General features: G+C 46.2%; 2 protein-coding genes and 1 long non-coding RNA gene across 6 annotated transcripts; 2 read left to right on the top strand and 1 right to left on the bottom strand.

Moving 5' to 3' along the window:
• Positions 1-2,433: 2,433 nt before the first annotated feature.
• LOC137592359 (lymphocyte-specific protein 1-like) lies at positions 2,434-18,482 on the top strand. 3 transcript variants are annotated; one of them, XM_068310495.1, is made up of 12 exons: positions 2,454-2,960; positions 5,829-5,960; positions 6,713-7,124; positions 7,286-7,375; positions 7,777-7,800; positions 7,869-7,910; positions 8,689-8,720; positions 8,846-8,924; positions 9,021-9,161; positions 9,248-9,346; positions 10,037-10,130; positions 18,130-18,482. In XM_068310495.1, the coding sequence occupies exons 1-12, from the start codon at positions 2,902-2,904 to the stop codon at positions 18,153-18,155; spliced, it is 1,230 nt and encodes a 409-aa protein (XP_068166596.1). In that variant the 5' UTR covers positions 2,454-2,901; the 3' UTR covers positions 18,156-18,482. The 3 variants fall into 3 exon arrangements, with proteins under 3 accessions (XP_068166605.1, XP_068166588.1, XP_068166596.1); XM_068310487.1 differs by having other exon boundaries at positions 2,445-2,960; positions 8,846-9,161; XM_068310504.1 differs by lacking the exon at positions 5,829-5,960 and having other exon boundaries at positions 2,434-2,960; positions 8,846-9,161.
• LOC137592296 (mucin-17-like) lies at positions 10,193-20,227 on the bottom strand. 2 transcript variants are annotated; one of them, XM_068310366.1, is made up of 3 exons: positions 19,963-20,227; positions 19,595-19,644; positions 10,193-17,898 (listed from the first exon to the last, which is right to left on the bottom strand). In XM_068310366.1, exon 3 carries the CDS (start codon positions 17,869-17,871, stop codon positions 11,881-11,883), a length of 5,991 nt encoding a protein of 1,996 aa, XP_068166467.1. In that variant the 5' UTR covers positions 17,872-17,898; positions 19,595-19,644; positions 19,963-20,227; the 3' UTR covers positions 10,193-11,880. The 2 variants fall into 2 exon arrangements, with proteins under 2 accessions (XP_068166467.1, XP_068166475.1); XM_068310374.1 differs by having other exon boundaries at positions 19,595-20,227.
• Positions 20,228-21,703: 1,476 nt separating this feature from the next.
• Positions 21,704-25,541, top strand: LOC137592446 (uncharacterized). Its single transcript, XR_011035023.1, has 3 exons — positions 21,704-21,972; positions 25,277-25,317; positions 25,394-25,541. It is a non-coding gene; the product is annotated as an uncharacterized lncRNA (long non-coding RNA).
• Positions 25,542-25,560: the final 19 nt, after the last annotated feature.

The following is a 25,560-nucleotide window of genomic DNA, read 5'->3' as shown; positions in this document are numbered from 1 at the left end:
GTGAACCGATTGGTCTTCTCTTTCACAGGTAGCGCCGCTGTGTTTAATGAAGCTGGCGGCTAAATGTGAAACAGATGTTGGTGGAGAAGCTTCAACGGGATGGGGTGTTTGAATCCTGGAGGTTTAATTAAAATCCAGATTCATCAAGTTAACAAAAAGAACCAAATGTTTCACAAACTTTCCGCACACAGCGTTCCCTCTAAACACTAAAACGCCTCCGTTGACGCCAGATCAACACGCTCCTCGGCGTGTTTGGCTCTCTCACCGCCACCCCTGCACAAAGCTCCATGGAAATCCTTCAGCAGATTTCGTGTGATGAGGGAAAAAGTCATTAAACGCCCCGTTTTACAATCTAAAAATCCTGGATCGGCCCGTTTATCTGGACCCACACCAGAAAGGGTTCTTTCCTGGCACTGGTTTCCATCTGTTCAATAGTTTTTCATAATCCTGACAATCAAAAAAACGACACAAAACGTACAAAAAAATCCCATGACGGCTCAGTTTTCCCTTTTTTGTCTTTGCACTTGAAGGCAACAGTCCCCACTAGCATCGTCAATTCCAGGAAACCCTTCCAGACATGAACCTGGTGGAGGTGAAGGAGGCCTAAACCGACCCTCCCTCGGTGGGGACCCTATGGTAACATGTCCCATGAATTCACTTGAGGGATATCTTTGTGTTCACAGCTCCCTCAGCAGCAACAAAGGCCTTTATAGGTGTAATCCATTTTGTTTCACACATGCTGGAGGAATCCAGAAGGCTCCTAAACGCACCTGGAGGTGTGAAATCATCGGCAACACGGCACAAATAAACCAACGAAGAAAACGCCAGGGCACGACGGCGCATTCTCGTGTCGGCATCAGAGATTCTGACAGCGGCGCTTCACCCCTATGCTAATGCTAATGCTAATTTTTGCAGTTATTTTTGGTGTTCCAACTTTAAGAAACTTTCTTGAAGACGTTTCGCCCCTCATCCAAGAGGCTTCTTCAGTTCTTGCGGTGGCTGGTCTTGTCCCAGTTCAACAACGCTTAACTTTGGATATCCATGACCTGGATAACCGAACCTACACAAACAATTTTATTTTTGGCGGTTTCCAAGGTAACCTGTATACATTTACAGACATAAATTACCCATAAGTCAAGTTTTCCATTGTAGATCGTCATCTTACAGAACACAAACTGCTTTTTTGTTCGTCTCCTCGAACTAAAACAAAGTCTTTCTAAGAACTTGACGATAGACGGACGGATATTTGTCGTTCATTTTAGAGCCCACTAGGTGGCAGAGTTCTGACACACATATCGGACTGCCCATTTTTGTTTGTGCTTTGCAGAACTACAGCACCACCTACTGGCCTGGCATGGATCCTGTCGGACCTTAAACCAGCTGGCTGATCCGTCCAGAGGAGGTTCTCCTGACCCGTTTATAGTCTAGAATGAACAGAACAGTCGAGATGAAGCATTCAAAGACCCCAAACCCACTCGAGGAACTTGAAGATGTCGCATTAAAGTCCATTAAAGAGGAAAATGTGTGGTTTGAAACTGTTTAATGACACCAGGTCTGATTAGCAGAAGTTTTTTAAACTGGATTTTTAACTCAAATTCATTTCAAACGTTTAAATTCTGGTGAATCTGAAGTCTTTAAAAGTCGGCCGTGGCGTTGGAATCTCCTCCGGTGGGGTGGTGTTGGCGTCCGTCAACGGTTTCTGTGTGAAGTTCTGTGGGAGTCGTTGCCATAGGAACCGTTTTGTGGAGTGTTTGTGAGTGTTTCACGCTCCAGTGGGATGGGGGGGGGCAGGAAACGGTGTGTGTGTGTGTGTGTGTGTGTGTGTGTGTGTGTGTGTGTGTGTGTGTGTGTGTGTGTGTGTGTGTGTGTGTGTGTGTGTGCCGCTGGATGACCTCATCCACATCTGTGTTTTGGACTGACGGTCTTCCTTGTCGTGTCGTGGCTTCCAGAGGAACACAAACGCTAATCCCACCATCACAGGAGCCCGACCGCCGCCCACTCATCCTCTGATTGGCTGGCCGTGATGGTGGTGGCGACGCCTCTTATGATCCTCACTGAAAGCAGAAGAATTTTTTGCATAAACCACACATGTGGCCAGATGTTTGCTCCACGAAGCTTCCTGATGAAGAGGAGGAGGAAGAGGATTCATCTACTGGTTTCATGGAACCTGACTCCGCCCCCCCCTTCTTCTCCACCTGTTCTTGCAGGTGATTCGCTGACGGTGATGAAACAGATCAGCTTGCCGCCTCTGCAGCTGCTCTGTTCTGAGTTACCATATCTTATTCATAACCCGCCAACACGCTCCTTACCCCCCCATACCCCCTACCCCTTACCCCTTAACCCCCACCCCTCACCTAGCTAATGAACAGTGTGAACATGCCTGCATTTAAACTGATCACTCATCCATGGTTCTGATATCCTCTTACTTCCCCCCTGGGACAGTCACATGACCCCTGTTTGGGTGGGGTGGGGAGGGTCAGAATGTTTAGATGAGAACCACATGGAGGGAGGAGAGAGCCGCGACTGAACGGGGAGGGTGTCGACGAGCGCCGCAGAACGGCTGGAGAGCGGCGGCAGGAAACATCTAATCCTCCAGAACCAGGAGCTGATCCGGAGCCAGAGGCTACGCAACCTCCAGAGCCACCAGGGTCTCCAGAACCAGGACCACCAGGACCTCCAGAATCAGGACCTCCAGAGCCAGAACCACCGGGACCTCCAGAAGCAGGACAACCAGGACTTCCAGAATCAGGACCACCAGGACCTCCAGAGCCAGAACCACCAAGACCTCCAGAACCAGGACAACCAGGATCTCCAGAACCAGGACCACCAGGACCTCCAGAACCAGGACCACCAGGACCTCCAGAACCAGGACCTCCAGAACCAGGATCTTCTCAGTCCATCATGTCGGAGTCCATCAGGAGGAGAAGCTCCAGCAGGCAGCTCCTGCAGAACCTGATCAGGTGAGAGGAACCGAGTCGCGTGTGTCAAACGTGAGTTAATTTGGAGCTCAGTTTTGTGGAATTAAATTTTTTTAATAATTTGTATAATTTGTATAATTCATGGTGCATTTTCATCCATTCATGTTTTATTTTTTTTAAATTCTGCACGCGGTGTGAAATTATTTACGACGGTCATCAAACGTGACCTGGCGTCTCATAAAGGAGGCTGGAAAACACCACGGTCATGTTGCATGACTTATTATTTCCTTTCCACACGGCTGAGTGAAGTACCCTAACCACCCCCCCCCCCCACTTATTACCTCCCCCTAACAACTCACCCTCCCGTAAACCACACAACAAACACATCAGGCTCATTTTAATCAACGGAGACAAGTGAACGCATCACAGACGACTGTTTACTGTAGCGGATGATGTGAGATAATTGGTCAGAAGCTGGTGGTGGCGACGGCTGATGGTTCTGCTGAGGTTCATGAAACGATACTGAACTTGTTGAGGATGTGAAAATGAGCAAGTTAGAGGTAGAATCTTATTTAACTGAACAATCAATCGTCTCACGATAGAATTCAATCGTTCTTTTTAAGCAATTTTAATTATTCAATCCTAATTTTTCTGACTCTTCACTGAAATTCAAACCAAAATCGATCCAAATTGAAATCCAACAAAATTAAACTGACTTCCTCAATCGTGTCCAAACATAACCTGGGATCCCACACGAAGAGATTATTTAAACTCTTTTTCTCTCTAAACGTTAAACGTATTAATCTCTTTCTAAAAGGGGCGGAGTTTCGACAACAGCTAGCTCTCTCCTCGCCCCCTCTCCCCCGATCCCAAAGAGATTACGTAACAGAAAACCAGCTTCGAGATTATAGCAATAAAAAACACAATAATTGAATAAAATCTTTTATTGTGAAACAACTTGGCAACATATTTTTGACATTTCCGTCGACGCCCCCTGAAACCAGGTCAAAACGCTCCCGTAGCCAGAAGTAACGAGACGGTCCAGCGGTTAGGAACTGCTAACTGCTAACTGCTAACTCGCTGTCTTACAAACACCTGCATTTGGATTAACAATATTTATTTAATTCTGTTATCCCAAACTAAACACTTTAACATCTAATGTCAAAATCGGACTCGATATCGTCGTGAGACGATGATGTGAGTCTCCAGCATCACGGTTTCTTGACCCCGGGGGGGGGGGGGGGACGTCATTTGCATAATTTAAATCTTTATTTCTCATAGTTTCGAGTCGCTGACGTCCGTCATGGGGAACAGAAACTACATTTCTCGTGTTGTTTTCCACATTTTGAGCGCGAGGGTCTCGTTTCCGTGGTGATCGCTGGTATATTGCTGCGTGACCTCACTGAAAATGACACCAAGCACTGAGTTAAATGGCGTCTTTATAACTTTAATGGCAATGACATCATCTGGCTGACTCCTGAACTCCCCCCCCCTCCTGTCAAACCACACACACACACACACACACACACACACACACACACACACACACACACACACACAAAGAAAGAGAATGTCGTCCGAGCCCGACATTGCCTCATTGTGCGGACGGTGGAAAAAGTGATTTGTATCAGATGGATTTCCTCCATCGTTGGCTCGTTTCTGGGTTCTGGTGCTGGAACGTCCCAGCAGACTGAAGGTACCTGAAGTGCACACTGTTCCAGAGTTCATGCTGGACGACCTTCGACCCCCCCCCGTCGCTCAGAGACACCATTAGAAATGAAAGAAAAATGCATTTCCTGACTGAAGTCAGTTCCCAGAGTTCTGCGAACAATGAGCGCCGTGTTGTTTTTTGGAATTCAGCCGCCCCCCATCTTTTATTTATTCGTCTCTTTCATCAGCAGCCATCACTGATTGTGAGTCATTCATCATATTTGTGGAGAACGTGAGCGGTATGGAATGGGACCAGGACATCTTTCCGTCAGGTGATGGGATGGAACGAGTTCAGATTTTGGATCTTGGACGTCCGTTCAGGTTTAGACGCAGGCCCTCGTTGGGTTCTGGTTCTGTGGTTACCGGGTCGCGTTGCTACAAACACACACATTGAAAATGCCCCAACATCTTGTCAAAAATATCGTTTTCAGCTGTAAAAGCTGTTGCGACATTAAAAATATTTGGTTTTGTTGCCATGGAGATGGAGAAGACTGTCAAACTCTCTGTTAGTTCTGTTATCAGGGTTTCATGCTGGCGTTAGCCTCGCTAGCTGGAGATAACAAGTCCATCAAATGAGAAAGTTTCTCATATTCATGAGAAACTTTGTCCAATCTCTCAAAAAGTTTGCGATAATTTTAAAATTCCAGCTCGTTTCTTTGTTTAAGGAAGATTCTCATTTTGAAATTCCATCAATCTGAGATTTTTTTCTCATTTTCCTCATGCAAAGTCATGAGAATAAGTCATTTACTATGTTTGGACAATTTATCATTATGGTTAGAAAGTTTCTCTTTTTTTTTTTGACCTATCAAATTATTTATGTTTTTTAAAGTTTTTTTTACAGAACGTTCTCGTTTTGCATGGTTTATTTTGAGATGCTAAATATTTTATTATGCAAGAATGTTTGTTTTTTTACATTTAATTTCCTTTATTTTGAGAAAGGTTCTCATTATTTTGACTCTCAACACGTGTGTGGAGTATAAGATAAGTTCGCCGTCTCACGTGCTAACATGCTAACAGCAGCATCTTTTCCCGCCACCAGCCGTTCGCAATTGAATTCGTTCTTCACCGCTGCACATGTTCGATAAATAACTCATATTTCTGGAAGGAAGCCCGTTCTTAAATCCCTCCAGAACCAACGGCGACCCCCCCCCAAGATCGACCCGTTTGGTCCCGCCTGACAACGTGTCCGTCTGTCGTCAGGGTAACGGCCCAGAGGAGCCAGGAAGACGCCGAGGAGGTGGAGCGGGAGCGCCGGAGGAGGTCCAGAGACAAGGATAGAGGGCATGGGGGTCCGACGTGGCCGGAGCCCCCCCACCACGGCGACCCACCAGAGTGAGTCCACGGGTTCGCCGCAGCTAGCTGTAGTAGCCATGTTTTAGCAGCGTTAGCACGTGTTTAACGAAGTGTTTTATGAGGTTGTAAAGTGGAACTAAGTGATTATTAAAGCTCGATCGGCGCAACGATACCACCATGCTAACAGGAAGCTAACATCAACAGCTAGTTAGCGTAGCTTAACAAGCACTGATTAAGGTAATACTTGTAAAAGTACTACCTTATTTGGCAACTCATGTGGAGGTCGTGCTTCCGTTGCTTCTGTAAGGGATGAGCTTTAATTAGCCGCTACATGCTACCTGGACTAGAAACACACACACACACACACACACACACACCTCCTGGTGGGGACCTTTACGTTTGAACTCATTAACAGTTAATCGGGCTTTTTCAGACATCTGCTTTCACTTCCTCCGCTGGTTTTCCTGGAAACTCTGGGAGTCCGGGAATTAGTCTGCACCATCACACCTCGTAAGACCTTATTACAGGTGAAACTAAACGGGACACGCCCTCTCCTCTGCTTCGGGTCGTTACCCCGGGACGAGTTGAGGCCGGGGTGGATCTCCTGTGTCATCATCTCACGAGACGACGTGTTTGTTTGGGTGTCTTCATGCTGATGGTAGGGGAAAGACCATCTTCAGGTGGAGCTGCTGCTCCAGCAGTTTCCTGTCCGCATCCTCCCCGCCTGACTGAACAGCTGATCGTTAAACACCTGAGCTTCCTCTGATGATGATGTTCTCTCTGCTCCTCAGGCTGGAGGAGGACCTGACGGCCAGCTACGTCCTGGTCCTGGAGGAAGACGAGGGCTTCAGCGACTGGAGCCACCGGCTGGAGAACCGGAACGACGTCCAGGACGACTGCGGCGCCGGCGGCGTGCTGAAGTTCTCCACGCCGAGGTGGAACCAGGAGGAGGAAAAGGGCGAAGAGGAGGAGGAAGGGTGTGAAGAACGAAGCGGACGGTTCCTGGAGGGTTCCCCCGCACCTCACATTGGGGGGTCCTGCAGGGTGGAGGAGCAGGAGGAGCAGATGGAGTGGAGGTCAGCAGAAACTCAATGGAGCCCCGGAGGTGAGGAGGAGGAGGAAGAGCTGAGCTTCACACGGGAAGAGGAGGAAGTCCTGACCTTCAGGAGGGAGGAGGAAGAGGAGGAGAAGATCCCAAACAAGGTTCCTACATCTTCTATCATCAAGATCTGTGTTTTACTGAGGAAACAAGAAGAAGAAAGATGATCGGTCGGCTTTTAAACGAGACGAGTCCATTTTTAAACATCAATCAGCTCTTGTGGGGCGTCTCCATGGTAACGGCTTTCATCCTCTGAATGTTCCAGAGGTGGTCGGAGGGCAGGAGCAGCGAGGAGGTGAGCAGCGGCGGCGAGGAGTCGCTCACCTGCTACGGTCCCATGAGCCCCACGTTCAAGGTAGGTCATGTGACCGTCTGGCGCTGATGGGCGGGGCCTGGAGGAGGGACTGAGTGGTGAGGAGAGGAAGACGCCGCCAGAGATATCAGACTCTCACTTCCTGTTGGATGAGCCAATAAACACGCAGGACTAACCGCCTGTTGATAATCAAATCATACTTAATGATTTCATGACGTTCAGGACGGAGCCGTTCGGTGGTGGGGGGGGGGGGGTCCTCTTTGGCTGCCGAGAAACAGGAAACAGGTGTTAACCATCAAATCACAAGACAGTTTGGACCGGGTTTCAAGCCCCGCCCCCCTCTCCAATGTAACGACCTTCAAATTCTGTGGATTTTTGCGGCGACAGTTTGTTCACATGAGAATAATTCTCTTCTCTTTCATGCTCCCCTGATGCTGAACCAGAAACTCCTCATCCAGTTCTACCCGGTAAGTCCAGACCCGGTTCTTCAAGTCTGCGTGTCGCCGATCTCTTCATCATCGGTGTGTCTTTGCAGGATGAAGCCAACAGCAAAGTCTCCACAGATGGGAAATGCACGGTGAGTAGAGGGGGGAGGGGGGCGACCCAGGGTCAAAGGTCAGCAGTGGGAGGAACGCTGCAGCAGAGAACAGCCGACCCTTTTCTAATTCTATCGCGTAGGAAAGTAAAATAAAGTTACAAGGATAGTTTTTGATGACAGATTCATTCATTTTCCGTACCGCTTCCTCCACTTTTGCGGGTCACAGTGGTTGCTGGAGCCTATCCCATTAGATTTACAGGCGAAAGGCAGGGGACACTCTGGGCACGACGCCAGTGCACCGTGGTCATGACTGACTTTTGAAAAGCTATTTAAAAAATTGATGATAGGTTCAATCATTCGTCTTCTTTTTGGCTTCTCCCTTTTTCGTGAGTCACGGGGGTAGCTGGAGCCTTTTCCGATGGAATTTACGGGCAAGAGGCAGGGGACACTCTGAGCGCGGTGCCGGTGCAAAAAACTGACAACAGATTGATTCATTTATTCATCTTCTTATTCAGCTTCCTCCAGTTTCGCGGGTCACGGGGGTTGCTGGAGCCTATCCCACCAGACTTATGGGCTAGAAGCAGAGGACACTCCAGGCAGGACGACCACTGTGAAATCTGATATTTCAAAATTTAAAAAAAACTCTTTAAAGCTCGTTGAACGACAACCAGCTGATCAAACTAAGAACCACCCGTTCAACCGCGAACAATATCGCTGTAAATGAAGTTAGAGATTTGATTGGGTCGCGACTCAGAGGCGAGTCACGTTGCTGTTGGTCGCGTCTCAAATGGACTTCTAAGCGTCGCTCTTTCCACAGATCCTGGAGAGAGCCGAGTCGCTGAGGAGAAGGTGAGTCTTTGGTTCGTTCCACGGTTCAGGTCCGTTAAAGTCACGTTGAGCAGATCTTGATGGACGACTTGATTTCGTTCTTTCCTCTTGTAACCGATCCGGTCCGTGGTTCCGTTCTTCTGAAGCACCAACAACGTCAAGAAGACGCCACTTCCTGTTTCCAAGATTGACAAGAAGCTGCAGCAGTACACACACGCGCTGGAGGTGAAAACCCGTCATCCCTTGTCCGGTAGCCGGTGTGTTAGAGTTGGGGTCTCCTTCCTGAAAACCGCCCTCGGTCCCGTTTCTGTATTCTCACAGGTGTCGTCTAAAGAGGGTAGATCAGGTTGTCACCCCCTGCCGGACGTAATGGGTACCACCGAACCCGTGTCCTCCATGAAGACTCTGTTTGAGGCGGGGGACGCCTGGAGCCAGAGCCCCGTCTCAGGAACCCCATCTAAGGTTTGAAGGCTCAGCTCTAAGGTTTCCTGAAGCGTCTAGGAGGAAGTGGATCCTGTTGAGAAAAGTGTTTTTGTTTTTGCTGTCAGGAGGCAGATGGGTTAAAAGTGGGCGTTGCTGATCTCATCAACCAATGGGTGAAAGGCAGTGAAGATGGGAGCAGGTGCAGCTCACCTTGCAAACCTGCAGTAAGTCCCAGTTTTTACCGTGGAATTCAAGGATGGTGTCTGAAATTTGTACTTTATTTTTCGAAGAATTCAGGAAACATTTTCCTGCTAAACAGAAGTTGTGGTTCGGGGACTTTATGTTAAACTTTCTACCTGATTTTTCCCTTGTTTTCCTGAGATTCTTTTCCAGGTGCAAAGTGAACTTCCAATGAGCAAACGTTTTATTTCCTCTCTTAATTATTCATAAGCGTCAATTTTAGATGATGTCAGAGCAGGTGTTGGGATCCGGCCCATGCAGGTGGTTCTCATCCTCCCTGCAAACAGCAGAAACGACTTTAGATCAGGTTCCTGCTAGTCAATGGGGCAGTACCTCCCGTCTGCCACCAGAGGGCGACATAACCCTGTCCCTGACCTCACCTCGTTTTTACACAATCTACAATACGGGGCCTCTATTAATTTATGGACCATATGGGGACCAAAAGGATGTACATTATTATCTTTATAGACTTAAAATAATTAATCACCATTATAATAATTTATCATGTATTATGTGTTGTCAACTTTCCAGGTCTGTGAAACCCTTTTAGTTTGAGAAGTTCTTTTGGTTTAATTAACGTCACTGAAAATGTATTCATATGTGAAGCTTATATGTTTTAATCTCAAGTATTTTTGATTGAGTCTGATCAAGAGTGTTTTATCCACTCATTCCAGGATGTCTCCAGTGGGAAGAGATTCAGGTTTGTGGTGACGGGTCACGGAAAATATGTGAAGGTGTCCGAGGGCGGCGGCGGTGGCGGCGAGGCAGGTGAATCCCAGCCACCGTTTTATCATCTCTATATTTATATACCATAAAAACAAGAAACAAAATAGATTCACATGTGACTTTATGGAGTTCGGAGAATCACACAGTAAACGAGAACAGGTTCCAGTGTCAGTAGCAGTGCGGGAACTAAAGGGGTTTAGCCTTCATCTAAAGTCAAACCCACATACTGATGGGCGTCTTGGTGGAAACAGCAGTTTTTAAAACGTAGCATCAAGACAAAACAACAACAACAACAACAGCATGCTCAAATCAGCTGCTTTAATCCCCCCAAACATCGTTTCCACCCTCTTCTGCCCTTCCCCAGTTTACAGTCATTTCCTTCGATCCGTCTTTTACTTCCTCTGTTCTGACTTCCTCTTTACAAACTCAGACTTCCTGGGCAACTTGCCACAAAACAGGAAGTTCCCCTCGCACATACATACCAAAGAATCGAGGATGTATTTCCTCTGGTCGCCTTCGTACTTGTTAATATTCCTTAAACAGGGTTGGAGTTTCCACAGGACACCCGCAATATGATCAGACAGGACTTTTCTAATAGGTCGACAGGGTCAAACAAACTAAAATGCAATTATAATATGAAAAACAACAAACATGCTAGCAACTCTGTGACACTTTAGGCCTACCTTAGTACTTTTTACATAAATTGCACTCTAGCACCCCTACAGGTGCGTCCTGCTACAACACTTTTGTTTATTTACACTGGAAAAACCACGGCAGCTTAAGAAACTGGGAACATTCTCCTCTGACCGGACCTGATGGACACCGGGACAATAGTTGGGGGTTGTTAACCATATCATCATCGTCTTAGTTTAGCATGCTAATACGTGCTGATTAAAGTGAAACCGAGGCTGATGGGAATGTCATTCCTTGTGCAGGTATTTGGTCGTAAAACGAAATATATGATAAATTAAACTTTGACCGGAACACGAGTCAGAGGAAAACTAAAAGTCACTGGGATTCATCCTCTGAGGACCCTGAATGTTGGCACGAACTGGAGCGACAATCCATCCCACGCTGGTTGAAATTGTTCAGTTAAGACTAAAGTGGTGAATATAAAGTTAATTTAGCCACGTTAGCAGCAGCTGTTGCTGGTGTCGTGCTTCCTGCCTTGTTCTGAACCTCAGACATCCATAACGGACTGCAGCACCTAAAAGCGTTCTGATTGGACGTTCCCCTTTAATCCATCTCTGTTTCCCTTCTTTAAAAATACATCTGCCTGTTGATTCCAGGAATGTAGAAGCCCTACTTATCACAGAGGTTGAACGCTGCCTGCCAGCTGTGTACTCTAAATGCCTCTCATTATAAAAAAGTACAAAATACAAAGCACGACTTTAGTCGAAGTGTCGACAACACATGCATTTAAAACTAAAAAATTTAATTTGCACATTATGAATTCTGCTTATCTCTGTCCTTGGTTTTATTAAAATTACCAAAATACAACCATTTTATTATAATCAAAACAAGACTAAAGTTTTAAGATAAGCTAGACTCTGATGAAAATGTCCAAAATAAAAGTACTTATTTGGAAGAGGGAGATAATTTTCTTTTAGTATTCACGTATTTAAAACAGTGATGATAATAATGTTTTATCTTCTTGCATTTTATAAAACTTTTACTCCCACATTAGTTTTGAGATCCTTTCCTTTCCTTTACATCTTGACTTGGAGAAATTTTTAAGTCACGAGTCAGCGTCAAACACCACAACAAAATAAAAGTTTAGCATCAGTTCACGTTAAACATCTGCACATGTCGTGGGACCAAATCCTCTGGCTTTCCTGTTGAAGTCCTTTTGTTCGTCCTCCTGACTTTTACGTTTTATCAGCCCTTTTTCGAACACGGCTGATATTTTCGTCATTGGCTTCTCCGCCGCCTCTTTCAGCTTCCTGGCATCAAAACGGGGGCTGTACAACAGAATGGGAAGGCGATTGACAAAAGAAGGAACTTCTGCTTGATTGTCTTTGGAGGTCTTCTTGTCGTCTTTCTTTTTGTTTTTAATTTGCTGCATGATCCTCTCTTTGGTGGAAAACATCTGAAACAGGAGGGCATCCCACATCTTCAGTGCCTTGGGGCCGTCTTTCACCAGAGCGTCCTGATTGGCGCTCGAGTCCGCTGAGGTTTCATCACCACCACCTTGATTCGGGTTATTGAGGCTAGAACTGGAGTCCACCTGAGATTTGTCCTCTGGTTGTGGAAACTGAGGTTCCTCCTGCTCAACCACCATGTGCTTCTTGAGCCGAGTCCATCCACTGAGCTTACCCATCAGGCCTTTGGCCTTTGGGGCTGCTTTGGGCTCACCTGATGATGGGGGCGTCTCTGCTTTACCGACTTCCTTTTCAGTTGAAAATGCAGTTGATGTCAGTGACTTCGTGGAGGATTCGATTTTGGGGGCTTCCGTCGGTGCAACTGCGGTTTTGGTCCTGAGAGGCCCCTTCTCTTTGAGTCCAGGTTTTGGCTGAGATGATGGTGATGTTCCTCTGTTTGGGGATGGAGCTGAGACTGAGACTGAGGCCTGAGGCAGAGAGGCAGGAGTGGAGTCAATCACAGCAGGTTTATCTATGGATGGTTTCATGAGTCTATCTGCACGGGAACTATTCTCTACCAAAGTCTGAACTTTATCATTGTTTGAGCTGATCTGGAGTGAATCAAGGGGAGATACTGAGCTACTCTTTTCAACAATTGGGGGTTTAAGATTTGCAGGGGCAGAAGAAGGTCTTGAATGTACCTGCCTCAAAGGCTGTGCTCTTAAAATGGGTTTAACTGTGTCAGGAGAGTGAATGTCTACTGAGGATACCTTTGCTTCTGTACGTGTTTTAGTCTTTTGTGTCTCGACGCTTTTTGTCAAGATTGAGGTGTCCTCGGTTGAGGGTGGTTTTATTTCTCTATTTGGAATATTGTCTTGGGTTAATTTAGCAGAGGCTGGAACAGTGCTACTTGTAGTCGTGTTGTGTCGACGGCGTGGAACTGGTGGTTTTGTCTGATCTTTAATATTTAATGTCTTTAACATTGAAGTTTGGTTCAAAGGGACGGGAGATTGACAGGATAGGGGCAAGGTTGGTATGTAAATCCGAGAAGGTGCTGGTAAAGGGGACGCTCTCAATGTTGCTGTTGAGTGGCACAACAGGGCTTTAGCATCTTTGGTAGACTCAATAAAAGGCTGGATATTTGTAGGGTCAGTTTTTGAAGCAATTTCAGAGTGAATTTTAGTTTCAGATTGCCTGAACTGTTTTATCCCAATCTCGCTGAAGCTAATAGAGCTGACAGAGGTTTGAACATCATCATTAGATGTGATTTTACTTTGCTTCACAGTGGTTTGTTGTTCTACACTGATATTAGTTATGTTAGATATTTCATTTTTGGAACAAGATGAAGTTTGTGGCTCTGCTTTAGGTATTGCAGAATTTTTAGGTCTTCTAGGGGGTCTTGCTAGAGATTTAAGAGATTGCTCTTTCACAGTGGTGGTTTCATTGGTAATTAGTGGTGCAGACTGTTTATCCTCAGCAAGAGAATTGGCAATCGGTGCTTTAGAGCTTGTGTTAATTCTTGTTTGAGCAACAGAGCCAGAAAAAGATTTTGAAACAGTTGATGGCTTTGTTGAAGCTTGACCGTTGGGATGGTCTGACCTCAGCAGAGTGCTTTTTGGTGTAGTGTGCTTCATAACTGGACTAGTCAGCATAGTACTTTTGATATCCTGCACTATATTGAAAGTTTCTTTAATGCTCTCTGTTGGCTCTGGCCTTGAAATAACATTTGTATGAAGCTTATTGGAGCCTTTGGTGTCAGAATCAGGAATGTGAACATTGCTGCCCAAATCAGATGGCCGTAGTTGTGGAGTTTCAAGTCTGCTACCTGGTGCTACCACTGCAATGCCCTGTGCTGCAACTGCAATGTCTGGTGCTGCCACTGTAACACCCGGCGCTACAACTGCAACGCCTGGTGCTGCCACTGCAACACTCGGCGCTGCCACTGCAACACTCGGCGCTGCCACTGCAACACCTGGCGCTGTCATTGCAATGCCCGGCACTGCCACTACAACACTGGGTGCTGACACTGCAATGCCCGGCGCTGCCACTGCAATGCCCGGCACTGCCACTGCAACACCTGGCGCTGCCACTGCAATGCTTGGCACTGCCACTGCAACACTGGGTGCTGACACTGCAATGCCTGGCGCTGCCACTGCAACACCTGGAGCTGCCACTGCAATACCCGGCGCTGCCACTGCAACACTGGGTGCTGACACTGCAATGCCCGTCGCTGCCACTGCAACGCCTGGCGCTGCCACTGCAACACCTGGCGCTGCCACTGCAATACCCGGCGCTGCCATGTCAACACCTGGTGAGACCATTTCCGTTGAAGGCTTATTAAAAGTTTGCAATCCAAGAGAAGGTCCATTGGACAATCTGCTTCCACTGCTCTGCAAGTTTCCTTTGACAGGAATAAAAGCTGGTGTTATTTTATCTACACAATTTATTTGATTGTTTTCTGTTCTAGTAGGTACTATATACTCTGCTGTTGTTTTCTCAGTGACTAAAGTCACTCTGCCATTGGAGAGTGGTACAGGCAAAGCAGTTGAGTTGCTGAGTCTATTGGTATCATCGTTTTTATAGATCGGGAGTTTGTATCCTACGTTAACTTGGCTCAACTGTCTTGCGTCTTTTTCAGAGACTTTACTACTGGACTTGGCAACATACCTTCCTTCATGAACAGCTTTGTTTTGACCACTGAATCTTGCGCTACGCTGTTTCTTCAGAGGTACATTTTCAGTAGTTTCATTTAGAATTAAAGGCACTTCTGTTTGTGTATTAGAGGTTGTGTCTGAATGGAATTCAGATTTTAAGATGTTGGGTAATTTGTCTGCAGTGATGGACAACCCAGGTGCTTTGGTTTCTGTGGTAAAGTTTCCCAAGTTAGTATTATTAGCTTCTATTGCCAAATTGATTTTCATTTCTACTGTTTCCCCATTCTCGCCAGTTTTATTCTCTGTCCTGAGCTGTTGCTGGTTTTTTGTGTTTTGCATAGCTGCAGATAGTGCGGACATACCGGACAGTGCCGAATAAACAGATGCTGCGATGCCCTGATGAGGCAAAACAGATCCCATGGGGGCACTAATTGGGTCTTTGCAGACTGTATTGGAGAACTGGGACTCAGTTGTTATTTTGTTGAGGATGTGTTCTGCATTAGAAACCCTAGAAGGGTTAGCGGATAGCGTAAAATCACTGCTTGCGTTCTTATGATAAAACGCTTCCACCTGATTGCATGACAGAAGTTCAGGCGCGACTTTACGAGGCTTGACAGTTTCTGAAACCAGTTTGCTTTGCTGTTTCTCGAAGTCTAATGCACCATTCATGACGGAACTCCCTAATGATTTGGGTTCTAAATCTGCAACAACAACTGTCCTCTTTGTTTCTGCATTTAAATCTACTTTTTCTAATGATGACGAAGAAGTCGACAGACTGGTTGAATTCTGCGCTGCCTCTACAGAAAGTACTTCTACATCTTGCGTGTGCACCTCACCTGCTTTAGGTACTGGTATTGCAGCCTCAGAATATGAGGCTTTTGATGTGGATGCCTCTGTTGTGGATTGTTGCATTGTTTTCTGTGCCGAGCCAAGGGGAAGCTCAGGATTAATTGTGTCCATGCAAGAGATTTTAAATGATTGTATTCCACTAGGTTGAGCTTCAGATTGACTTTCCTCAGACACATCTTTGCTATGCGTGACCATCCTTTCGGGATGCCTTGGAATTGACAGAGATTGTAAGATCTGATCCTCCATCAAAGACGGAAGATCTCGGTGTCCGTTGAGTTGTTTTGTTGCATCGACAGCCTGCATTGACACCTGTGATCCATGTGCAGCTAAATCTGACTGTGCTTTGATTGAAGATGTGACATTCACCCTGGGGGTTGCAGTGCTGTGATGTGAGGCCACAGTCCTAATACCACCAAAGGCAACATACTCAGCTGGGGTAAGCCCATAATACGTTGATCGCGATTTAGGCTTTGAGGTCGCTAATGACATTTGAGAGCCCAGTAGTGATGTCAAGGACTTGCGTGCCTCAGCAACCGGGTACTGATGACAGGGTGACAAAGGGCTTGGACTTGGTGGTGCTCCGTTAGAAATGAGAAGAGTAGGGTTGAGATATGACGGCGTTGGTACGCTGGAGAAGAATGAAGGAACCTTTGACAAAGATGAAGCCTCGCTTCCAGACACTTGGTCTGTTTGTAATTTTGGGGTTGTTGGTTCTGTTAATGTCGGTTTAACAGTGGCTGAGATACTTGTAGTCATACTTGATGTCAGATTTTCTCTGGGGTAGCACTCGGTGTTTGTTGTAGTCCTTTTAGGATATTGAATCTCTAATTCTTTATAATTGCTGACTTGTTTCATGGGAGTAATTTGGTTAACATCAGGCAGCTCAAGATCTTCTGTGGCAGCTTGAGGTTTACCGCTTGTTTTACTGTCCGATTTGTATGTTGGAGCCTCGATAGAAAGAGAAGACTCCTGTAAATCTTGAGCAGAGTTGAAAGCAGGACTTGCAGCAAATAAAAGTGGGTTAGGTTTGGAAATTTCAAAATAGGGTGTTGATACTCGAGAAGGGGTGCAAGACGGAGTCTTAGGTCTTCCAGATTGGGTCCTGGTCACGGATGGCTTCTGGTCAGTCTTCACCACTGATACAACTGCTCCCTCTCTGGATTTGGCCGATACTGATGCTTCCTGGTAGGCTGGGCTTATTATTGTCAGGTCCTGGATGGAGGGGGGTTTGGAGATCTCATAAAACGTTGCTTTAGATTTGTAAATCCTGGTTTTTGCCGGATCGCGCTTGGTCTCTTTCACTGCATCAACAAGTGATATTTTGGAGGCAGTTATCTCAGGAGACATCTGGTTTTGGGCAAAGTTGCCGTTAACGATTGGTCTGGCGGTTAAGGATGACGCCTGACATTGAAGGTTGCTCTTTGAACTACTGCTTGTCTCATTCTGGATAGAAATAAAAGGTTGTGTCTGATTGTTTGAAATTGATAGCAGCAGTGGAACCGGAGGTAGATCTGAAACTTGAGAAGACGCCAGGCCTGGACCTGAACTGGGGGCAGCTGGGGATAGGGTCAGGCTGTGAGTCGATATTTTGGTGCTCGACTGTGACACAGTGACAGGAGGGACTGTTGTGACCGACCCATGGGAGTTGGATGTCAAGTTTAAATTGAAAGCAGGAGGAAGAGGTGGTGGAACCTGCTCAGGTGGCGATGGGGGTGGCGACGCCGAAGGTGGCACAATTGGAGTAACGTCGTCAAATAAGAAGGAGGAGCACTCGTACAGAGGAGCCACCTGCTCTTCAAAAGACCTGATCTGAGGACCTGGGTGGGGCCGATTCTGGGCGAGGCCGATTTGGCTGTAGGGGCTGCAGCGAGGTGGAGGGAATGCAGAGGCAGAATGATCATAGACGGAGCCAAACGGGAAACTGGACACCGACGAGCCTGCGTTGTAGAAGGAATCCGGTGTCCTTGGCGGGCTGGACTGATCGCTGTGCTCCAGGTCGGTGCTTGCTTCGTTGACAGGTGACAAGCAGGAGCGAAAGGGGATGGGTGTCTGAGACAGACCTCCTTTTTTCTTGCCTCGCTTCTTCTTCAGTTTCTGAAGCTTGGCGTTGTCCTTGCCGGGTTTTGGCAGTAGGGGCGGAGGATACTGCTGGGAAAGGTCAGCCTCCAGCCCGTTAGTGTAGCTTAACTCCATCAGCATGTCAGACGGTACACATCAGCTGAACATCTACCAAAACAGAACCAATGATCCATCAGAACAGTAGCAGTCCATCAATTCACATTTAACGGTAAAACAAATGCTTCTAACCTGATTTTCAAACAATTTTAGTCATGAAATTTTACAAAAAAACCCCAAACAAGTCCAACAGGGAGCTCATGCACATCTCCAGCTGCTCAAATGATCGTTGGGTTTGCATGTCAAGCACAAATGTTGACTATAGCTTCTGTTCTTTTTCAGCTGGACAGTTCTACGAAGATTTTTGAGACGCATGAAGAATTCTGGATTATACAAAGGAAAACTCTTGGATAGCGAACAAATCATAGCCAGTGTCGCTTCACCGTTCTTTGTACCCGAGATTTAGGTTGTAAATGTGTTGAAATCTTCTTTCATTGACAAATTTTCTCTCATATTGTGGTTTATTTTAACAAAAGGACAAATTGTAGTGAAGCAAACGGTGAGTTTATTTCTATTTATATTAGATAGTAATGTCAGGATGAGTCGATTTTGGTGGTAAAGCTTTCGATAAGATGAAATATCTTCAAGTCAACATATTTGTAATGTTTGTGTCCCAATAAATGCATCTGTCTTTCCTTCTTTTCGTCATTCACTGAGCGGATTAACTCGTCTTATCGCGTCTTCCTGCTCTCGTTTACTCAGCTGCGCTGGTTTAACCGCCGCTGATATTCCTGAGACACATCTGAGGCTCCACGAAACTATGTCCTCTCCTGACGACCAGCTAGTTAGGAGGTTTCAAAACTCATAATTGGATCCTGAACGAGCTGCGTGGCTGCGAGAATCGTCATTATCGAGAATAGAAAGGCACGCGGAGCCGCGGCTAACGGCGAGGCTGACAAACTAGCTATGGAAATAATCTTCAAGGAGACGGATTTATAAATGACCTCTGCAGGAAATAACAAGTGAACCCAAAGAAAGGTGGTGACTCATGCAGGAGGGGCACCAGGTCCATGCAGGGAAGAGAGGTCTTAGCATTTAAGCTAATATCCAAACGCAAACACGCAGTAAACGACAGACGGAGGTCGGAGGTCAAAAGCATAAACACATTCCTCCGCAGCCGGAATTGTATCAGTCAAAGATGTGTAAAGACGGGAAACGATAGAATCTCCAATGATTGACGTGAAATTAAATATGTTTTACGATGTTGTCTGGGGCAGGGAGTGGGGGGGTGTCTTGGGGCGGGAGGGGTGTTCCGTTTCTGTCTTCGAGCGACGCTAGAAAAGGTCCACGCTCTAATTTTAGCGTGAAGGAAATCAGAGCGGCGCACCTGCTGCCCGCCGTCCTGCTGGAACTCGATCTGAGACTCTCGACCTCTCAGACCCGCTTCAGCCGTGAGCTCAGCGTCACGATATAGAGCCACAGCTAGCTTAAATGTACATCACGTCACGCTAGCAACGGCTTGTCGTGAGGGAAACCGATTAAAAGTGAATGAAATGCTTCAGCCGCGATGGGTTTAAATACCCCGCGGATGCTTCAGGGCTGATGTTTAGCGTGAATCCCGTCCTCGGCGACGAGGATGCCAGCTGACACATGAGACGTCCGCCTTTTAAGGCTCTGAACGCCGAGGCTTCCATCGGAGCGGTTTAAAAGAGGAAAGTGTAAGATTAGCTTTTGCGTCTTCTACCTATCTGTCTTTGTAGAACACAATTAAACAAGATGGAATCACCGTTGCCTAGGCGACACTTACCTGAAGCGGAAACAGGTGTTGTTTTATCGTGTTTTTTTTAGGTGGACAAGCTGCGAAAAGAAAAAAAAAAAAAAAGCAAATAAGTCAAACGTAAGAAGGAAAGCGATCGAAAAGAAAAGTCAAAAAGACAAGAAAAGAGTCGAGTCAGCGTATGGGTGTGCAGGTTTTTTGCTGACTCATGCTTCCACACACATTAGCACCACGTCACAAGAGCTTTCTTGCACTAGTATGCATCATGCATTGAAGCCTGAAGCTTGTGCATGCGCTTCAGTCGTACGTCGGCCCCCAGTTTGACGGATTTGGACGCGACCCAACAACCACGCCACCGGCTTGTCAATCAACACACCCTGCGTTCTGGATTACGGTACCTTAGGCCCGCGTCAAACCGCTCGCTGCCTGTTAATCCCGGCTCAAGGTGCCACATGGCCGACTCCTCCTGGACTGAACTGAAGCCTTAGGGAGCGAGACGCGGCGCCCTCCGCCGTGCCCAAAATAACGCTGCTGCCTTCAGTATGTGTTGCACATTGGGGGGGGGGGGGTTTCCAGGCCACCTGAGATGACTGCAATGTTGACCCCCCCAACTCCCACCTCCAACCCCCCCCTATTCACCTCCACCTGAAAGATCAGCTCGACTAGACGGACGTATCTCCTCGGGTTTGATTAAACTTCAGGTTTAACAGATTCTGATTGGAGAAACCGGAAACCGTATTTTAAGATGCCGCTGAAAATAAAATAAAATCACCAAACAGAAAACCCAAACTTTTCTTTGACATTGACAAATTTATTTCGATTACACTTAACGGTTCAATTTAACTAAGAAAAGCTGTTTTTTCTTCAAATCAAACTGATCTTGTTCCTGGTCTATAAACTAGTCCCACAAGATTTGGGTAGAGAACTTGCAAACCCTTTAAAGAACTCACTAAATATTGGTCGCAAACTAACAAAAAGCTAATTTAAACTGATCAGGTGTCAAAGCCTGAATCACCCCCAGGGTGAAAAGGTTCTGCCCCCACTGACCCACCCCAGCTGGTTCTGCCTTTGGCATCGACGGTTGAAACCAGATGCTTCTGATAACTGGAGATTATGGAATTCTGAGCCCGTCCTCTTTTGTGGACCAGGGTGGGGAGGGGTCAAAAGATTTAGATATTGTCTCTCCCTGGGGGGGCAATTGTTAAAAGCTTTAGCCTTTATGCTAATAGCATTAACCTCTTTCTCTTCTAACCTCACATAATTCGACCGGCTCAACTCAGTTTTCAAGGTTTCCATTGGGGCACAAACTACCTGGTACCCCATGTGACTATTTTAGCACCATTGTGGTTCCAAGGGAGCCAATCAGCGAGCAAAGGTTTGCGTGAAACCGACAGGATGTCCTGCCAATGGCCGTCGAGACGTTTAGCAGTCGTAACTTTTTTATTGTGGCCCCCGTGAGGAGGTGCCGACGTCCCCGTCTTAAACAGCTGAGGGGACGATCGGGAGTCATGTAGCGTCGCGTCGCGTCCGGTTACCCCCGAGGGGCTCGTCAGGTGAAAACCAGTTGGGCGTTCAAACTGTATCTGGTTTCATGGTGATAAAAGATTCCCATCAAACTGTAAATGAAGGACAGAAACGAGGGAATAAAAGGTGAGGACGAGGAGGAAGAGGAGGCCACGAAGAACACAAAGGGCAAAAAACCTCCACGCAAACAGGAGGAAGGTAAAAACAAGATTCGATGGAATGAAAGGACAAAAAAAACAACAACACAAAACCGTCCTGACAGGAAGTGTGAAAGAAAACCAGAAAATTTCAGAATAAAACAGGAAATAACAAAATAAACGCAGTCATTTTCAAGTTTTAAAACTCTTCTCCTCAGGAGACTCGACTCGACTCGGCTGCCAGGCTCCAGAAATGTTCTCCTCCTGTTCCAGTTCTATTATTATTCCATTATTCTGTTCCTCTGTGCTGACTGAGTGTTTGCTGATTGACTGGTGATGAAGTGGCTGACACACACACACACACACACACACACACACACACACACTTCCCTCCATTGTCTGGATGCCAGGCTGATGTGTAACCCCCCCCTCTCAGCCTTCTATCACTGTAAATTTAGCAACAGAAGCTTCTCAGCTGCTCCTTTCCAAAACCTGAGCCCTCCTCTTCCATCCACAGTATTCCATCCATCTCCTTCTCCAGGGTCACGGCTGCCCCCTCCTCCACCCACCTTGTCCACACACAAACACACATTCTTCACACACACACCTCACTCTCATCCTATAGCCAATAAGGGCCTGATGAGCTCAAGTATCACTATAACACTAGGATTCTCTGGGAGGGAGCCTTCAGATCCTTGCAGACCTTCGTCGTCTTCATCGTAGGAGGAGCTCCTCTTCGTCTCTGGGGTGAGTCACATCCTTGAAAAATCTATCATCACACCGGGTTGGTCCTTGAACGCCTCGAGTCGATGCTGATTTGTTTTTAACGGATTTTTGTTGCGTTCGGGTGCAGGTGTTGAAAAGACTTGTCCTCCGGCAGCAGGAGGGACGTTTTTAGCGGACGTGGACGCGTGTCCGACGCGTGTGGTTGATGTTGGGTCTAGTTCACAGGCTGCTGGTCAGACCGGCTCGGGTTTCCTCAGAACAGACTTTAACAAGTTCATAGGAACAAATTCTTTTTGTTTTCCGGACATCATTTGATTTGATAATGTAAAAAACTGTTTGGATTTACAAGATTTACATTCTGTAATGTTCAAAGTTTTCACAACCTGCTGTCCAAACTGGGACGGAACCAGTTCTGGTACTGGGACAGGCTGGAAGTGAATTTTATAAATCTAACTTCCATTTAATTACCAATGAAAATCTGATTTTTTTTTGCGGACATTATGGCCTGCAGGCACACAGATTTTTAATTTGATGAATTTACTCTGATTGACTTTTACGTTAGAATTCTTCGGTGGAATATCGTCATCATTTTTCGACGTTACGTCACCGCCCGTGTTCGCTCGTTTATTTATTCGTAAGAATAAATATCTGGTGCGGAGCTCTTGTGTTTGTATTTATACATTTATACATAAAGTTTTTACAAATTTAAATTTCTCTCCTCTGAGACCAAACCCCAGAACACAACAATAAAAGTAAACATGACTTCAGTTTTCGATAAAAAATCTTGTTGAATTTGAAACTAAACAAAACCCAACCATCAGATTCAGCCCAAAAAACATGCCGTAACCATGGAAACACTAAACAAAAACAACAATAAAACCTGTTGCTAATGTCTTCAGGGGTCGTGATGGATAGACTCTCTTCCCTCTCTTTTTGTGGGGGATAATAATAAGTGGAAATAAAATCCGGGCTCTGGGCGGTCCTGGAGCTCCACCGCTGTGATTAATTGGATCTAGATCCAGATAATCCCTGGGGATTAAGATATATTCATGCATTGCATCATGGTCCGGGAACAGAGAGGGGCAGAGACACAACACCGCCACCCGGACCGGGAACATTGATATTCCATAATTGCTTGGGGAACATCAAAGTTCTGATCATGCAGCTAAAACTGAATAAACATTTCCAACCACACAATTATTGGTTGTTATTGACGACCAACCCCTGATTGGTTGTCATTTGGCGACCAACCCCTGATTGGTTGTCATTGGCGTCCGGCCCCCTTGATGAACAATAGCTGCAGGATTTGACTTTGCCGAAGCTCAGGAACTATTTTTGTCTTTGTGTTTTTTTTTAACAGTAGCGTCGGTGGGGGAATGTGTTCCATTCCGGTTGTCTTTGTTTTGTTTTTTTTACGTCGAACATGTGCGAGCGCATGTTCAGACACACGACCTCCGGAATTAGCATCATGCTAGCGTAACGCTCATATTTTTGATTTGGGATTTCAAATGAGGGGCCTCCATTTTTATTTTTTTTAATCTCATTGTAGAATGTTTTATGGTGCAGAAGTGACAAACTGACCTTCTGTAACTCCAGTATGTTGAACCTTAACCCTACCCTAACCTTAACCCCCACCCTCGGGGAAAGAGACTCTACAGTGCTGGATTTAATAAATCCTCTCACATTTTGATCTAAATCTGCTCTAGAGTGGATCGGGATGAGACATTCCTGGTCGGTCTCATACTTGAGACGTGAAGTGTCCGTTCACTAAATATACGGCGCTGAAGCGTCGGTATGCGCCGAGCGAACGCTGGACGCGCAGAGGTGAAGCTGCCATCAGCTGCGAGGCGATCAAAGAGCTCGCTTGTTGGCGCCGGATGCTGATTGGCTGTGCGAGCGCTGGAGGATCCTCCTGCAGGACCAAGCCGAGGGATTAAAGCAGCTATTTGGACGCCGTTCCTCAGCTGATGGGTAGAAATATGATCCAGGACTAATCCTCCAGGTCCTGGGCAGCTGTGCCCACCGCTAAGTGTGAAGGAGTTACACAAAGACTCTATAAATACAGAAACATATCAGATATGATGGGTAGGGTCTACACTAAGAAGAGCTCTGCGGCATCAACCATCAGTAACCCAGGAGTGACGTTCAGGGGGTGGAGCCTCCGGCGTGAACAACTGGCCCATCCCGAAAGAGCGGGAGAACATTTTTAGCTTCTTAAAACATACAAGACAAAATCAAATTAGCATGAGGTCATTAAACTTTGGGGCAGGTTCCTTCAGCAGGAGGTTTGTCCTGAGGGGGAAAGAATGAGATGCAGCCTCACCGATGTTGTATCCATCCGCCAAACACGTGGTAAAGAACGAGATGCAGTCTCAGCTGATGTTTTACCCATCCGCCAACAGGCGGGAAAGGACGAGATCCGGTCTCACTGATGTTGTATCCAACCACCAACAAGCGGTAAAGAACGAGATGCGGTCTCAGCGGATGTTGCAGCCATCTGCCAATGAGTGGCGGTGTCCTGAAGCACGACTCGTATCACTCATATCTCAATCAAAAGTACGGACAGAGCATTGACTTGTATCTCAAAAGACTCGTATCTCGAGGTTCTACTATGCCGGTTTCAAACGTGTAGAAAACCAGGGACGTTTAGCTTTACTGTCAAAAGACCAGCTTCTTATTTTTTTTACAAATGGCGGATGTTGAGGGTTTTTGCCGCTTCATTTTTTTATCGCTTTAGTGGGTCTTCTGTAGCTTTGGCGCTACAGATCCGGGTGTTGCCAGGGATTGGCTCCATGTCTGAACCAGGGGCTCCTGGCTTTACATTCACAGCGGGGTTGGGTTGGGTGGCTGTTAGCTGACTTAGAGGCCAAGTGTTTATTAGTCCATTATTGTCTATTTTAGGATTCTATCTGGATTCCTCATCGGAGCACGTTTTGTTTTCAGCCTCTTTGGCCTTCAGGTTATTTGGTCGTCTAGCATTCTTTACCTCTCTTTAAAATTTAATGTCGAATATTAAATATAGATTCACGTTTTAATAAGCATTCAAACCAGCTCTGCCATCAAAGAATTGAGTATTTATTCTTTTAATTATCAGAGGTGACGGTCAACCAGGGTGGAAGGCTACAACCTTTATGCTAGGCTAGGCTAAATGACTGCTGGGTATTCTTATGGTTCATACAGGCGTGGAATATTTTTACTTTTACTTTTTTTGTCACAAAAACAAATTCCAGACTCAATAAAAAACAAAAGTGAATAACTACTGGAAGACAACGGTGTTCTCGTCTCCGCTGGGATGACACTCATAAACTCTTCTTCTCGTCCTCAGGTCTGAAGTTCTGCTGCCATCATGTCCGACACTGAGGAACTGTGAGTGTCATTTCATCTCTTTATCAAATAAAACCAATGCTGATTATTGATTATAGAATATCTTTTCTTCTTTCAGTGACCAGTTGGAGGGTAAGTGACCACCAGCAGGTTCCTAAGCCTTCAACAGAAGAACAACATGAACTGAACTTATGACTTAAATATATCGTCTGAACTATTGGAGTATTTGAATGCAGTTATGGAATGACATCATTATTTTTTTTGTTTCCTCTTCATGTCCTGTTT

Source organism: Antennarius striatus, chromosome 1, assembly GCF_040054535.1.
Source record: "Antennarius striatus isolate MH-2024 chromosome 1, ASM4005453v1, whole genome shotgun sequence".
In the NCBI taxonomy this organism is placed as follows: domain Eukaryota; kingdom Metazoa; phylum Chordata; class Actinopteri; order Lophiiformes; family Antennariidae; genus Antennarius; species Antennarius striatus.
The sequence above is the reverse complement of the archived record's forward strand: the minus strand, read 5'-3'. Positions and strand labels throughout refer to the sequence as shown.